The 15,634-nt window shown below is 36.2% G+C and overlaps 1 protein-coding gene across 3 annotated transcripts; it reads right to left on the reverse strand.

Annotated features, from left to right (window-relative positions):
* Positions 1–1,064: 1,064 nt before the first annotated feature.
* LOC141427766 (transmembrane protein 43 homolog) lies at positions 1,065–10,720 on the reverse strand. 3 transcript variants are annotated; one of them, XM_074087366.1, is made up of 9 exons: positions 10,350–10,720; positions 10,187–10,266; positions 8,425–8,529; positions 7,290–7,516; positions 6,684–6,877; positions 6,069–6,244; positions 5,244–5,472; positions 4,750–4,855; positions 1,065–3,890 (listed from the first exon to the last, which is right to left on the reverse strand). In XM_074087366.1, the coding sequence occupies exons 2-9, from the start codon at positions 10,190–10,192 to the stop codon at positions 3,797–3,799; spliced, it is 1,137 nt and encodes a 378-aa protein (XP_073943467.1). In that variant the 5' UTR covers positions 10,193–10,266; positions 10,350–10,720; the 3' UTR covers positions 1,065–3,796. The 3 variants fall into 3 exon arrangements, with proteins under 3 accessions (XP_073943467.1, XP_073943475.1, XP_073943461.1); XM_074087374.1 differs by having other exon boundaries at positions 10,386–10,622; XM_074087360.1 differs by having other exon boundaries at positions 10,187–10,720.
* Between the last annotated feature and the right edge of the window lie 4,914 nt (positions 10,721–15,634).

Below are 15,634 nucleotides of genomic sequence, written 5' to 3' on the forward strand. Positions count from 1 at the left end.
TTAGTTCCAAAGGAATGCCGAAAAAGTTTGAGGGCTTACGGCATAGATGTCGCTAGCGTCGCTGCTTAAGTGACTAAGTAAGAAACCCAAGCTGAGATATGAGGTGCATAGGGAAATTCGTGTCGGTACCGTTGACCATCAGTGGTGTAGCGGTATAGCACCGGTACGGATTACCGAGGACCTGGGTTCGATTCCCAGTGATGGTCTTATTTTTCTGTTTTTTCTGTGCATCTATATTTCAGTTTGTATTTTTAACGAATATTCTTGCAACCTCCGTTTAGCCTTACTTAAGTGTCAAATAATGTTCCAACCAAAAATTTCACTAATACATATTCTAATCAAAATTAGCGTAATAATCGGATTAATGATGACATTAATTATGATTAAGATTTTAAATTATTAGTTTTATCGATTCAAGTTTCGACACTTTGACTCTCTAGTCTTGTGATATTGACAGCTGTCACCCGCGCCACGCTACAATGAAAGTACTGTACATCCACCTGTGAATATTTGATATCTACTCCGATTTTGCTTTGACATTCTTTCGTTGTTCAAGATACAAAACGTCGTGTTTTATTTTATTAATTATACACGTGCTAGTAGAGTTACGACAGTGATAAAAGGATAATTGTGCGCGTTGATAATTGCTTGGGCTCATAGAGTTAATAATACCTAATGAAATTTGACTGATTTAAGTGATTGAAAAAATTAATAACTTTTTATCTATTGTTATTATTATTACACTTTATAACAATTGCTTCGATCCACGTACAGTCAAGTGTAAAAATATGAACTTATTCAAAGTTTCAAAAATAAGTACCACACTCTTATTCCGATGCAATATATTTTTGAGTGGTTCGAATAGATACTTATTTTGCACTTGACTGTACGTCGCATGGAACAGCAGGGCTACAACGAAACTTGAAACTCGAAATTCGTGTCGTGCGGTCCCTCTGACACTTATACTGTTTAATACGAGAGCGAGAGGGACCGCACGACACGAACTTCGAGTTTCGTAGTAGCCCTTCAGAAGTACTCTAAACTAAAAGATTGAAAAACCTTAAGACCCTTGTACATAATAAATTTTAGTTTATTTTAATTATGATCATTACACATTCTACTGACTAGATTCTAAATATACAACTGCCATTCATGTCGATTTCTTCACATGGTTATTATTTATTGATAAGGGTTTTACACAACATTCAATTATTGTGTTTTAGGTTATTTACTCTAACAATCAACTATCTAAGTCAAAAGCTTCCAGGATATAATTTTGTATGTACAGTCAAAGAAACTGGATCACGGCCAGGGTGGGACCTATGGCATGCCTTGCTTGAGTACGCAGCAGAGGGTAGGCAGCGCTAGGGCTAGCCCATGTTTCTCGAAGCATATAAGTCTAATATTATTAGTGTTTTGTTTCATTTTTTCATTCAATTTACGAGACAAAACACTAATATTATTAGACTTGCAAGCTTTGAGAAACAGGGCCTGCGCGAACTACCAACTGCCTACCCTGAAATCGACCCAATGCACGCCAACGTACAGTCGAGCTCATAAACCTGTGAGCAAAAAATTTGATCAAAAATATCTGAACACGACTCTATTGTTAACGGCGTAGAAGCGAGTTCAGATATTTTTGACCAAATTTTTGCTCACAAGTTTATGAACGCGACTGTACAAACCTTTGCGCGGTGAATAGCATGGTTCATGCCGTGTATCAATGTCGTGTTACACGTGTCTCCATCAGCAGATGTTCCTGCGCTCCGATTTCTGGACGATGTGGTGTCCTCTCGTTAAAGAAGCAAAGACGAAAATCCCTAAACAGCTGTGCATCTTTCGTTCTTTGAAATTTAAAGAACGCTTTGGTTTTACTACTATTTAGGTGTGCTGTTCATATTTATTGATAGATAAGTAATTAAAAACAAATAAATATCATTAATATCACGGGACATTTGTTTCCAAATGACCTAGTCGGACTAGGCTAGTCCCAAAGTAAGCAAAGCTTGTGTGCTTGTGTTATGGGTACTAGATAACGGATAAACATAGTTAAGCACAATAGATACACGGACTCGAGAACAAACATTCGTATTTTCATACAAATATCTGGCCCAACCGGAGATCTAACCCGGGACCTCAAGCTTCATAATCTAACCTGGGCTATCAGGTCATCTAGGTAAATGTTTCCATCCATCTGGCAATAATCCATCAAATCCAAAAGATACGCGATAATTTACTGTACCGTACACACACAAAACTTACTTTACTCTAAGTAGTTTCTAATTCCATCTCCTCGGACATTTATTTACTGTCCTACTAGCAAATGATATGATAAAATTACAGCACTCCTTTTTGCTACACGTAATTTTAGTAGGCTTTGATCGATTCACACACCGAGACATCTACCAAGTTTGCCAAGCTACTAAACAAAAGTTGCTAGATGTAAAATCAACGTTGCCAAAATAATATTAGTACCACGAAGGTACTGGAAAACCAGCTGAACAAATTGGAGGCAAGTAGCCAAAAGATTGAGCGCTTCTTCAAAGAAAAAGCATCTACAATTACAAATAATGTATTTGATCAATTTCCCTTTGGTATTTTACACCAATCATTGCATCTCAGTCGCGCGCGTCAAAATCATCCCTCGCGCATTCGAATAGAGAAGTGAAATGCTACCATAAGTACATTAGTAACATGTGATGCTTTGCATTCAATTGATTCAATACTAAGCAATATTATTGTGCTCATGATCTTCAATTCTTAGTTTTAATTGACGAGCGGCACTGGCCGTGACGGTTTGTACAAAACATGTTCCTGCATAGGTGCATTTTTCCGACCGCAATGATACCTACCTAGTTTCGATTACGATTATCATCATACAAATAATATGAATCTGTCTCAACTATCTACTCCCATACCACTCTTAAGCTATGGTAAACTCGTGTCTTCTTGATAATAGATTTTCAAGAATTTTCTAATATTTACGCTACTAGAATTTAATAAATAACACACAATAGATACAATAATTAACAAATAGAAAGAATTATAGAACTAAAACTAACTTACTCGAATTTTCTTGTATTACGTATTTTTAAGACTTTGCATAAGCTAAAACAATATTCTATTTTTGCAAACAACACAAGCTTTTCTTGCTGTTTTGACTATAGTCAATTTTAGAGTACTCTTTTTAGGGTTCCGTAGCCAAAATGTCAAAAACGGAACCATTATAGTTTCGCCATGTCTGTCTGACTGTCTGTCCGCCCGCGGCTTTGCTCAAGGACTAGCAATGCTAGAAAGCTTTAATTTTTTGCACGAATATGTATGTAAACGATGCCGACAAAATATAACAGTAAAAAAATCAAAAAAAATTTTTTTTAAAGTACCTCCCATAGTCGTAAAGCGGGAGTGCTTTTTTTCTCATCAGAATGGTTTTAAGTATATCAAACTTACAAGGAAAACTATAACGGTTAACTTTTCTTGAGAATTATTAGTAGTTTAAGAGTAAATAGCAGCCTAAGGTATAAAATATACCTAAACTTGGAATGTTCCGTACAAAATACGAAATCCTTAGACAAATATTACTTGAATTTTTCATAATGGCTACGGAACCCTATTTCGGCCGGTTTTTATTGACTGTACTTACATTGTCATTAAATACCTACACATCTTTATGTGTTAAACTGACTATCTCGAAGACTTTAAGATGTTTTATTAGGATTCGGTTTCATCAAATTTTCTCGTGGACCCATTTTCTGTTTAGCATAATAACAATGTTCAAACAATGTTTTGTATAACTTCAAGGACGCCTGGTCAAGAGGGTGGAGTAGTGCAATATTGGAAGCATTGCACCGCCTAGCATTATTGCTCCAAAAGTAGGTTTGTGCACCAACCTGAAAAGGTAAAACTACTTTAGTAATTTCGTATGACATTCCGATGCCGACTATGCATTGGAAATGTTGGAGCGGTGAAGGTGGTAAACCTTACAAAGAATTTATTTAAAGCATCTTCTACTTTTGATACTAACTACATCAGGGAATATGGCAGATGCAAGGATACAAAGAGTGTAGAGAACATAAAATGGCGAATGAATGTCACGCGGGCTAGTTGTGGCACGTGACAAAATAACTAGGGTACATCACTAATTATCGAATGTGTGTTATATATTGATAGTTCTATGCAACCACTAAGTTAAGAACCTTCGATGGCATGTCGTAATCATATTATAGTTTTCTCAAAAACTGATGCCTAGCAGATGACCTAGATTTAATTAGTTATCAACTTATCATATCTATGTGTACGTATGTACAGTCACTACCAATATCCAGTCTACACCAATATTTGACAAGACAAAGCATTCATAAATAGCTTATTGATTTTGCAATACTTTAGTTAAGTTTAATTTAATATAATTTAATTGCATTTTGTCATAATGGGCTGATTTCCTAAAACAACAAATTTATTATTATTATTATTTCTAGGGTCAGTAGGACGTGCCAGATATTTTTGCAAGCTCCGCCGTGGCAGATATTAATGCAGGCGACTGTATTATTTTAATAACAAAATACATTTTACAACTGTTTTTTGTATGTCCTACATACTCTGCAACTAATGAACAGATTTCAAAAATACTTTAACCAATAGAAGCTACACTTATCTCCCATTAAAAGAGGCTACTTGTACCCCGGAAAAATGCACAGACGAAGTTGCAAACAATGGCTAAGTGTCTTATAATTTACCCAAATAGCTTACCATGGAATCGACGTGACCAAAAGAGTGTATGAAAACGAAAGGACCAGGTTGACCCAAATCCTTGTACACCGTCGCAAGCTGCTCGATATCCACTGGCACTGTAGAACTGAAAACATAGACAGTTCTGTTTAGCAACTGCATTAAGGTTTTTCTGAAACTGAAGCCTAACTAGGGCGACGGCGGACTAGTAAAATACACTGGTGCGACGCAGCCGCCTTAGTAACTGCAGCTTCGAAGTTTAAAACCTAACTCAGGTTGAGGGGGTGTACTGCGGATCCGTTCATTTGTAATTTGAACTAAGGTGACTTATTTGTCGGGATATCGATGTGACCTGACCTGTTTACTATAAATGCCTATATATTTAGGTACATGAACAAAATATATCAGATACAACAAAATTTATACAAGCGTGAGTTGTTCTTGTTATATTCCTGTGTCACTTTCCTGTAACTTAAAAAGATCGGAAAGACTCAAAAACTTTAACATCAACTCACACAAAGTGATCCAATCGGGGTGCAGCGTCATAGCGGAGGCGAACACCTGCACGAAACCCAGGATCCTGTACTTCCATGTGTTAACGTTAGCTGCTCGACTTTCCAGGTCGTGCAGTTGCTGCAGGCTGAACGATCCCTTGCGTAGCAGAGAGATCGGGTCCGCGCCTGGGAAGTTGCCCGGGCTGTACGATTGGAGCACACCATCCTCAATGATGCCTACCGCTGTGTACTGTAATCAAAAAATTTTAAATAAATTAGTTTTAAGCTGTAGGTTAAGGTATACCGTAGGCGACAGACTAGCAACCTGATACTATTGTACCGTTTTTGTCAACTATAAACCTAAAATTGCTAAAAGTGGCTCCGAAGCGGTAACGTTTCGTGAGTTCTGCCTACCCCATTTGGAATACAGGTGTGATGTTTGTGATGTTTGTGTGTGATAATTATAGAACTAATAATTAATATTTGGGGTTGAAAGTAGAAATATTTTTTTTCGTAAGATTACAAATTGTATAGCAGGATATGTGTACAGTCGATTTCATACACTTCTGGCCAAAAATTAAATCAAAAATATCTGAACCTGCTTCTATGCCGTTAACAACAGTCTAGTTTACATATTTTTGATAAAATTTTGCTCAAATGTATAAGAACTGGACTGTACCTGCTCAATCGAATTCAATTTAGCAGGTAGTGTAAGCATTGTGCACTTTACTATCTCCCGTAAGCGAGCTGTTTGTATGACTACGCAATCTTTATGCGTGAGATCGGAATAAAATTCACATCTTGTCTGTGCAAAAAATGGGTCTACGATCACAGTAGCAAACTTACGATATCATCTTCTCGTCCGGCGTAAGAGAAGTGTATGCGGAGATCGCCGACTTCGTGCTGCAAAGCGCTCTCTCCGTGATAGTAGAAACCGGAGTGGAGCTTAATATCCGAGCGCTCCGGCCGCGAGTCTGACCAGATCTCGTAGTAATCGTTGACCTTCCGCTTTACGTCTACGCCTAGACAATGTAATAAACTCTTCTCTAATCTGTGATTTCATATTGTGCCACAGCAATCATTGGTAAATAATTATCAAAAGTACAGTCACCTTAATATCTGCCACAGCGGAGCGTGATAAAATATCTGGCACGTCGTACCAGCCCTAGAAATGAAGTCGTATCAGATATTAATGCACGCTGTGTTGTGTCAGGTACTGGTGACTGTAGAGTGCGCGTGGCAGAAGCTTAGCTTTGCAATGATGTCTGTGATCGGTCGATGCCCAGTGCGCAAAATAAATTAGTTGTGTTGCGAGTGCACGCAGATAGTGTAGGTACGGCGAGAATCGGGCGGTGACCAGATTTGCATCTCACACAAATGCGAAGCCCAGGTTAAGCCTCGCAAACTGTATTTAATGAAGTGAAGCTGAAGCAAAAGTATCTCCGTAAGCAATTATTTTACCTAAAAACAACCATCCGATCTTAACATTTTCAGCTATATGCGTTTCACTAAACAGCGGCATTGATGTCGGATTGTGATGACCGGGCCTGATGTAGAACAAGTTAGAGTCCACCACATAGTCTCTCCAATCTTTGTGGTACCAATATGTCTTCTGAGATTCCTCTGCTGGTTCACTTAAGAAGTTTTCCTGCTCCCTGTGAAAATCATGGTACAAAAACTAATTTTTTACTAGAAAGCACAGAAATCCTAAAGTTCATAACACCTTTTTTTCTAATAGGACAGTTTTATACTTCTACGTAAAATTGCACGATTTGACTGACACAACACGTGAACGAAATTTAAATCATTTAATTGTAATGCGCTTTATTGGCTTCATACTGCACGATAGTCGCGAACTCTACAATACAAATGATTCGGGGACAAGTCGTTCATGCATTTTGGGAGCAGTAAATATTGCTCCCGGTAATTTGACACGTCTACCAGCTTCATGATCGCTAACAGACGCATTGTGACGCAATGACACTGGTAGTTAGATGTAATCGCAGTTTACCTACATCTCATGGAAACTATGTCTATTGTAATTAATAGAAAGTTAATAACACTTACGTTGTTTCTTCTATCCACTGGTACATCTGCACTCTCTTTCTCAGTTTCACAGCCTGCACTTGTATATTGTAGTCGGGCTCTGAGATGGGCTCGAGGATGCGCAGAGGGCCCACGATATGTACCACTCGGCCTTCATACCGCGCTGCTTCATCACCGGTATGAACATCTATGCTGACGGCGGATGAGACCAGCTCTTCTAGCATTAGGTTGCTTTGAATTGTATGGCTCTAAAAGTATGTAGGATTGGTTAAAAAGAAAGTGAGTAGAGAATAATAAGGTTCTACTTGTCAATTTCGGGAGTTGACATAATTGAGGTCATCTTTTCTCTACAATTGAGTCGCTTAACTTCAAACTCGAGTAAATCAAATTCGGACATTTTTAAGATTTTTAACCCCCGACGCAAAAAGAGGGGTTTTATAAGTTTGACCCCTATGTATGTCTGTCTGTCAGTATGGTGTGTCTGTCTGTCTGTCTGACTCTGTGTGTATTACTGTGGCACCGTAGCTCTTAGACGGGTGGACCGATTTGAATGCGGTTTTTTTTATTTAACAGCAGTTCTTAGACATGTTTCATCAAAATCGGTTCAGCCGTTTTTGAGGTATTGAACTTAGAAGTGACAAAGTCGGGGGTTTTCCAACTTATTGATGGTTAGGTTATGGTATTTAATAGGGTAAAAAAAAACTAGTTTTGTTACATTTTTTTCGGTTAAGCGTAAGTATTCCGTGTCGTTTTTGAGAAAAATAAAGGTAAAATATTTATTTATATTTAAAATTATACAAATCCACACGAGTTTTTTCAAAGATAGCTAAATTGCAATCGATTATATCAAATGAAGGTAAATCCAATCAACATTTTATTTTTTTGTAAAGAATGGATGGTTTTAATGCTGAAGTTGCCGAACTGGAACGATTTCTTTAATGTTTTAGCCATAATAAAAAATACTGGCTTTCAAGTGGGTACGATTTTATTGATCACCTAATAAATGCGTTTTCGGCAACCTAATAAATAATATTTGTTCCTAAAATAGTAGAACTGTCACCTAAATTGAATCACCAAATAATATTAAAACGGTTACCTAAGTAAACTGAAATCTGAGTGTGTGACTCAAAATTTTTAATAAATAATATAAATTCACCTCGGCCCAGAGCAGGAAATATGTGACTCCCGCAAACAAAATTAGACTCAAAATTGTTGTTAGCCAGGTCTGCTTGAACTGGTTTTTGACTGCATTCAGATCCACCTGAAAGACATGCAAAAGAATATAAATTGACAAAAATGTTTATTAATTAATATGTAAATTTCAGTAGGTTGTACTGGGTAAGTGAGATGCGCCTACTCTATACTTCATCTTTCACTCTAAGAAAAATATGCACTGATTGCATATCTTCGAATTAAGTGCCTAGGCATGTGAATTAATCAGGAACCAGTAGATTTCGGAAGTTACAGATGGCTGATGCTGCCTCCAGCTGCCATAGATTATATTGCAATTCATAATTTTATTAACCTCTTAACTGCCAAAGGCATCCAGTCGTGACAGCCAATGAAATGCCTCACACACCATGGTCATCTATAGATGACCAACATTCAACTCGAAATGAATCCTTCTACAATGTAATTAGAAATCAAGTTGCTTTGTTGCTGATTTTTCTGTTACATACAGAGCATGTCACTTTGTTTGTGTTGTGACAGTGAAGAGTATAATGCTAAAGCATTATTCTTCATTACTTTCTGTATTGTATCCTATAAATATAACAAATGGGAAAGTTTGTGAGTATGTGTGTGAGTGTGTGTGTGTGTGTGTTTGTTATTTCTCCATGCTAAAATGCCTCTGATTTAGATAACATTTTAATATGTAAATTACTGTCTGGAATAACAAATAGGCTACTTTTAGGGTTTCATAGTCAACTAGGAACCTTTATAGTTTCGCCATGTCCATCTGTCTGTCTGTCCGCGGCTAAGCTCAGAGACCGTTAGTACTAGAAAGCTGCAATTTGGCATAAATATACATATCATTCAAGCCGACAAAGTGGTAAAATAAAAAAGGCTAAAAAAAAATTAGATAAAATAAAAAATTGTAACTGCTATGAGTAAAATCAAGTGTTGTGGAAGTTTGTATGCAACAGTAATGAATTTTACTATGTAAATAACTTTTACTATGTAATAATACTATGTAATTATTGGGAATTCCCATGGGAGTTTCTGCAAAATTCTAGAATTTTGTTTTAATAGCTAGTCTTTATGGTTCTAGCAACTAAAATGGGCTAGTACTAAGATAGCAGAAATCTCATCAATAATCATGCTCAATAATTTTGAATCATCTTTATTGCAACCTTATTGCAACCTAAGGTGTAAAGTCACAACATTCTATGTATACAGAACTATTCGCATGGCAGCATATTTTACCAAACCAACATAGCTGAAAGCATAGTTTTCCAGAAATAAGATATTTTATCCCAAAAATTTGAATAGTTCCCAGAAACCAAATTATTTGTTATTTTTTTAATTGGTGAATATTTTTTTGCTACCAAAAGGCATTTCAACAAAAACAAGTCAACATTATTACTTCAATTCCAGGCAAAAAGGCATGATACTAAGGAGACCTTTGAACAAAAACATTTTAGAACAAATTTACAGTATTACAAAGTTGTAACAAAAAGGTAATTGTGCAATGCTAAGCATATGCAAAGGTTGGATGAAATACATTATACATAGACACAAACATAGCTTAGCTTATTGCTAAGGGTGAAACAAAATAATAAAAGTGATTGATAATTATATCCTAAAAGAAATGTACAAAAATATGGTACATGTATAACTATCAAAAAGGAAAAAATTAACCAAAAATTTATATGAAAACCAAATGATAAATAAGTTACTATAAAATTCTGTTTACTTACTGGCATTTTCTTCTTATCACTGGTGCAGTAAATAGCTTGTAAAGTTGTATTTGTAAGGTGCAAGTCTGAAGTACTGAACCCTGAAATAAGGTAAAGTACTAAAAGTACCTTGGTTTCAATGGTAGGGCTAGCTCGGGCTACTTTTAAGTATGATTATAATAACCTCACTAATACGAAACGAAATGTTGGTAATTTTTACCAGTGGGGTTATTTATTTACAAAGTGAAATAAACTATAATTATACGTAAACCATACGCTAAACTTGAAGCAAACAAACAGCAACATTATGATGTCCGAACTGAGTAGAGTCTTATTTAAACTGGTGTTTGTTTTACAGAGAAATTTGCATTCGTGTTGGACCTTAGTTTAGTTTGGACTGCCTGCAGCTTGTTTTGCGGATCAATCAGCTGTCAAAATCACTGGCACCGGCTAAAGGATGTTGAGACATTCGTACCGCAGATGCTATGGTATGGTAATGCAAGCAATGCTATGGTACTAAGTTAAAGAAGACTTAGACCTAAGCATTACAATAGTAAGTAAATAATAATACTTTTTATCTTCGATTTGGCTGGCTGCATGGGTGACGCTTCTTTTGCTCTCCAAAAAAAATCTACATGTCATAATGACAACACACAGGTCAGCTGTTTGTGGTGGTAGTGGTGTGTAACGAAAAAAGGCGGGAACCTTCGAGAGGGAAAGGCGCGAATTTCCAAAAAAAAATATTTATAATTATTAATAATTCTGTATATATTGTTTTTAGGTGTAAATATCTGTACATACTTACGGATAAGTGTGTAAATATTACATAAGCTATAATGGGACGGGAGAAATCTAAAAAACGGAAAAAAAAAGAAGGTGCTGAAGACAGAGGGTCCTCCGCCGAGGACTCCGATTATGAAAACGATGTAGATAAGTACAGGCCGTACAAGGTAACAAATTATTCTCGTAAATATCCAGAAAATTCACAGAGGCGAGACTTCGTTTGTTCCTCACACACCAATGCGCCGACAAGCCGTTTTCGGATGGCGATAAAGTAAACTGTCCCAGGCCATAAGAAAATACGCCATATCGGGAGTGCTACATCTGAGGCCTATGAATATATAAAGTGGCTATAACATTCGATTTGTCACAATGCCAACACGTTTTTAGGTCATAATAAATTCCTAGACGAATTGGGGCTTAACGCCTCAATCCCCGCAGCAGACACAGAAGTTACTGGAGTCGTAAATCTGTCCCAGTTGGTTTATCTAACAAAAAATATATTTCGCAATGATCGGCAGCTCACGAAACGTCATCCAGGTGCGGCGATTCATGCGCAGGGTGAGGGCAGATGGGGGCGTCGCGTATTTCCCACGCAGACTGTCGCAGTAACGTTTGCCTCTACCCAGCTGCCTGAGTACGTGTACCTGGACTCATGGAGACACGAGGTGACGCAATATGTCCCTCCAGTTAAGCAATGCTTAAAGTGCCAACAGTTCGGACATATTGCTAAATTTTGCAAAAATAATGAGGTTTGCTTCTATCTGTTCCGAAAATCACAATTATAAGGCCTGTGGCGCCGACAAACAAAATCCAGTTTGCGCCAACTGCAAGGGTAAACATATTGCAATTTCCGCGTCTTGTCCTATTAAAAAACCAAAATAGAAGAAACAAAATCAAATCCCGAACTGCAGCCTATGCTGATCTATTTAATGAAAAGTCTTTCCCCAACTAGCGGCTAGGACAGCCGAAACCTACTTAGAGAATATGCTAAAATCTCAATCATTTTTAAATATGATCACGCAAGTGATCATAAAGCTAGTAGCTAATAAAAACGAATCGCCTATAAATACAGAAACAATACGTGCAGCGTTCCAAGGTACGATAAGAGGGAACGCTCAATCTAAAGCATAATGAACGCTCTCAAAATCGTACATTGGAACGCTCAGAGTATACTCCACAATAGCGCACGAATTTACAAACTTTTTATATCAAGAACATATAGATATTGCGATCATTTGCGAAACCTGGTTAAAGCCTCATCTGAGGCTAAAGGTCCCTGGGTTTAACATAGAGCGCAATGATGTGGTAACAAACATAATGGTGTATGTATTCTGATACATAATAGTATTGCATATAACAAAATTAACACATTTTTTGATGACTCTCTTCAAAATATTTGTATACAAATATCTGTTAATAGTAAACAAATTAGTATAGTAAGCTTTTATAGCCTACAAATTGCAACCCAGTTTTTGAAAAAACAAAATTTGAAAATTTAATTAAATCTATACCCGAACCCATGATAATCGCAGGAGACTTTAATGCTCATCACACGTCATGGGGTTGTTGTTCTACTTCATCACGTGGTCGTACTGTGTTAGATGTTGTCGATGATAATTTTCTGGTACTTTTAAATGATGGCACGCCCACTACTGTGGGCTCAATGACTTGGCGTCCTAATGCGTTGGATCTAGCCATAGTTTCTCCATCGTTGGCTCCTCTTTGTACTTGGTCAGTCCACGACGATCCTCTGGGTAGTTATCATCTACCTGGAATAATCAATTTGGTTCTAAATAACAATGTAAATAATTTTGTAAATAATAATGTAAATGGAGTACATTTGCCCACTCACCCCAATTTTAAAATGGTGAATTGGCAAATGTATGCCGAGAAGGTGGAGTGTAAGTTAAATAACTTTCAGTTCGACTCTTACACGCCTCTTGAGGCCTACAATTTGTTCACTATCCTAATGTGTGCTGTCACAGAGTCCATACCGAATCATAAAGGTCCCTGTCCCATGACAAATAGTCCTAATCGTTTTTGTACTGTTAGAAAATCTAAGAAAAAATCTAATCTTCCATGGTGGAATGATAAATGTTCCACAGCTGTTCAAAACTCCAAACAGGCGTACATCAATTTTAAACAAAATTTTACTTTAGAAAATTACTAGAATTTAAGAAACTCCAAGCTAAGAAAAAACTTGTTATTAAAACAGAAAGACAAAATTCTTGGGCTGATCTTTGCACTTTTTTTAATCGGTTTACTCCATTGTCAGTAATTTGGCGCTTCATGCGCAAATTCAATAAAACTTATGTTCCTCGACACTCTAATAGTAATCATGAATGGATTCTAGATTCTTTACAAAAATATACTCCTGATAGTGTGGAAAATGTAAGTAGTTTGTCTCTTGAATCCCCTTCCAGCCCGCACAATGATTATCTCATAAACTTATTTACCCTTGAAGAATTGAAATCTGCATATATTCACGTAGGGATACTTCGTTTGGTTTAGATGGAATTCCATATATGATGTTCAAGAAACTGCCAGAGAGTTGTCTGATTATTTTTACTAAATATTTACAATGCACTTTGGACAAAAAACGACATACCACCTGAATGGACAACTGATTGCATCATTCCTATATTAAAATCTGACAAACCTAGGTTTAATCCAGACTCTTATCGTCCTATAACATTGACATCATGCGCAGGAAAAGTCTTTGAACATTACTTAAGCAGCGTCTTGAATATTATGTAGAACATAATGGATTGCTTCCAAACAATCAGTATGGTTTTCGTAGAGGTCGTTCAGCACGTGAAAGCATATCTTTGTTTCATTTAGATATACTGAAAAGCATCAAAACTAACAACAACTTATTTCAGTGTTTTTTGATATTACTGGTGCTTTTAACAATGTAAATATTGATATTTTATGTACAGAACTTTTAAATATATGTATTCCAGTTAAAGTTGTACAGTGGATTCAAAAATTTCTATCTTGTAGAAAGTGTTTGTGAAGTATGATGGTGATTGTTTGGTCCTCGACTATCTTCCATAGGAGTTTGTCAGGGTGGAATTTTATCCCCTCTGATCTTCATTCTGTAATATACGTCGCTTAAATTGGTAATGGGTCCTAATATCAAAAATTTACAATTTGCTGATGACCTTGTTGTATATTTATCTGGAAAATTTTTAACACAATAATAAATAACTTAAACTTAGCATTAACAAAACTCCATAATTACCTCTCTTATTTAAATCTCGCAGTTAATCCATCTAAGTCTAAAAGTTGTCGTTTTTGGTCTAAAATCTAAAGCTACTTTGCCCTCTTTATTGTATAATAATACACCTCTGCCAATAGTCACAGATACTAAGTTTTTGGGTGTGTATATTTTGTCACAATTTATCCTGGAAAAAAATATGCTGAGCATTTAGAAGTCAAAGCCATAAAGCTTTTAATATCCTTAAGTCATTGCGTGGTACAAAATGGGGGGCTGACCCCAAAATATTACTTATGCTTTATAAATCTTTAGTTCGCAGTCATTTTGAATATGGGTTTATGTGTTTTGCTTCAGACCATAAAAATTATAGAGAGTTTAGAAAAAATTCAAAAATAAGTGCATGCGTGTTGACTGGAGCATTTAAAACCACTCCTATTGTTTCATTACAAGTAGAGTGTAATCTCCCTCCAGTAACAATAAGACTTGCATATTTGAAGAAAGATTTGTTTGTAAAACTACATGCTGAATATGACAACCACCTTTTAAAAGAACTCTTGAATATTAATCTATTGCCTTTCCAAAAATCTTTTTATGTTTTGCAGGGCCTATCTGAATTTAGCAGTTTTTTAAAATCAAATTAGTATACATAAAAGCAATAACCACTTACCTGCTTTCGATGGGCCTTATGAAGTAAATTTAGTCCTATAAATGTTGTGATTGATAATGGTCTCTCCAGAAAGGAACAAGTATATGAGAAATTAGCTTCATGGAATGGTTTTTTAAATTAATTTATACAGATGGATCAAAGAATGAGTCTAGTGTATCTTCAGCTAATATACAACTCCGAAAACAAAATGGGTTCTTGGTTTCAAATTAGACAAGCATGCTAGTATTTTTCACAGCTTGAGGCATTTGCTTCTTGTGCACTGAAGCACATATCAAAGGCAAAAGAGGCATGTAAATGGGTAATTGTCAGTGATAGTATGAGTGTATTAAAAGCTATAAAAAATAATAAAGTAAAATCTAATACAAATTCATTAATTTTTCTAATTAAAGATCTTTGGTCTGAGCTTCACTTAAAAACAACAATTTGTTATCGAATTCATGTATGGACTCCTTTCACATATTAGGCGTATCTTGGTAACGAAAATGCAGATTTCTTGGCTCAGTCAATTGCAAACTCTTCTCCTATTGACGTTAGTTTTGATGTCCTACTCCCATATACTGATGCTATTCCAATACTGAAAACAAAGAATGTATGTTCAGTGGAAAAAACAATGGGATCATGTTGTGCAAGCTAGAAAAACAAGGGTTCTTGGTTATGCTGGCCTTAAATGTAAACATTACAATCTGTATCTTGGTTACGTAACGGTAATATCTATCAGCAATATAAGCTTTTACAGGCACAATCTGTCGTTCTTTAGGTTAGGTCATTTTCGCACTTCAATCATTCATTTGCATCGTAT

Source organism: Choristoneura fumiferana, chromosome Z (assembly GCF_025370935.1).
Source record: "Choristoneura fumiferana chromosome Z, NRCan_CFum_1, whole genome shotgun sequence".
Lineage (NCBI taxonomy): Eukaryota > Metazoa > Arthropoda > Insecta > Lepidoptera > Tortricidae > Choristoneura > Choristoneura fumiferana.

Coding starts and splice junctions, on each gene's coding strand:
- LOC141427766 (XM_074087366.1), bottom strand. Junction 7,517..8,424: donor ATTTCCTGCTCTGGGCCGAG/GTGAATTTATAT, acceptor ACATACTTTTAG/AGCCATACAATTCAAAGCAA. Junction 4,856..5,243: donor CCCCGATTGGATCACTTTGT/GTGAGTTGATGT, acceptor CTATGTTTTCAG/TTCTACAGTGCCAGTGGATA.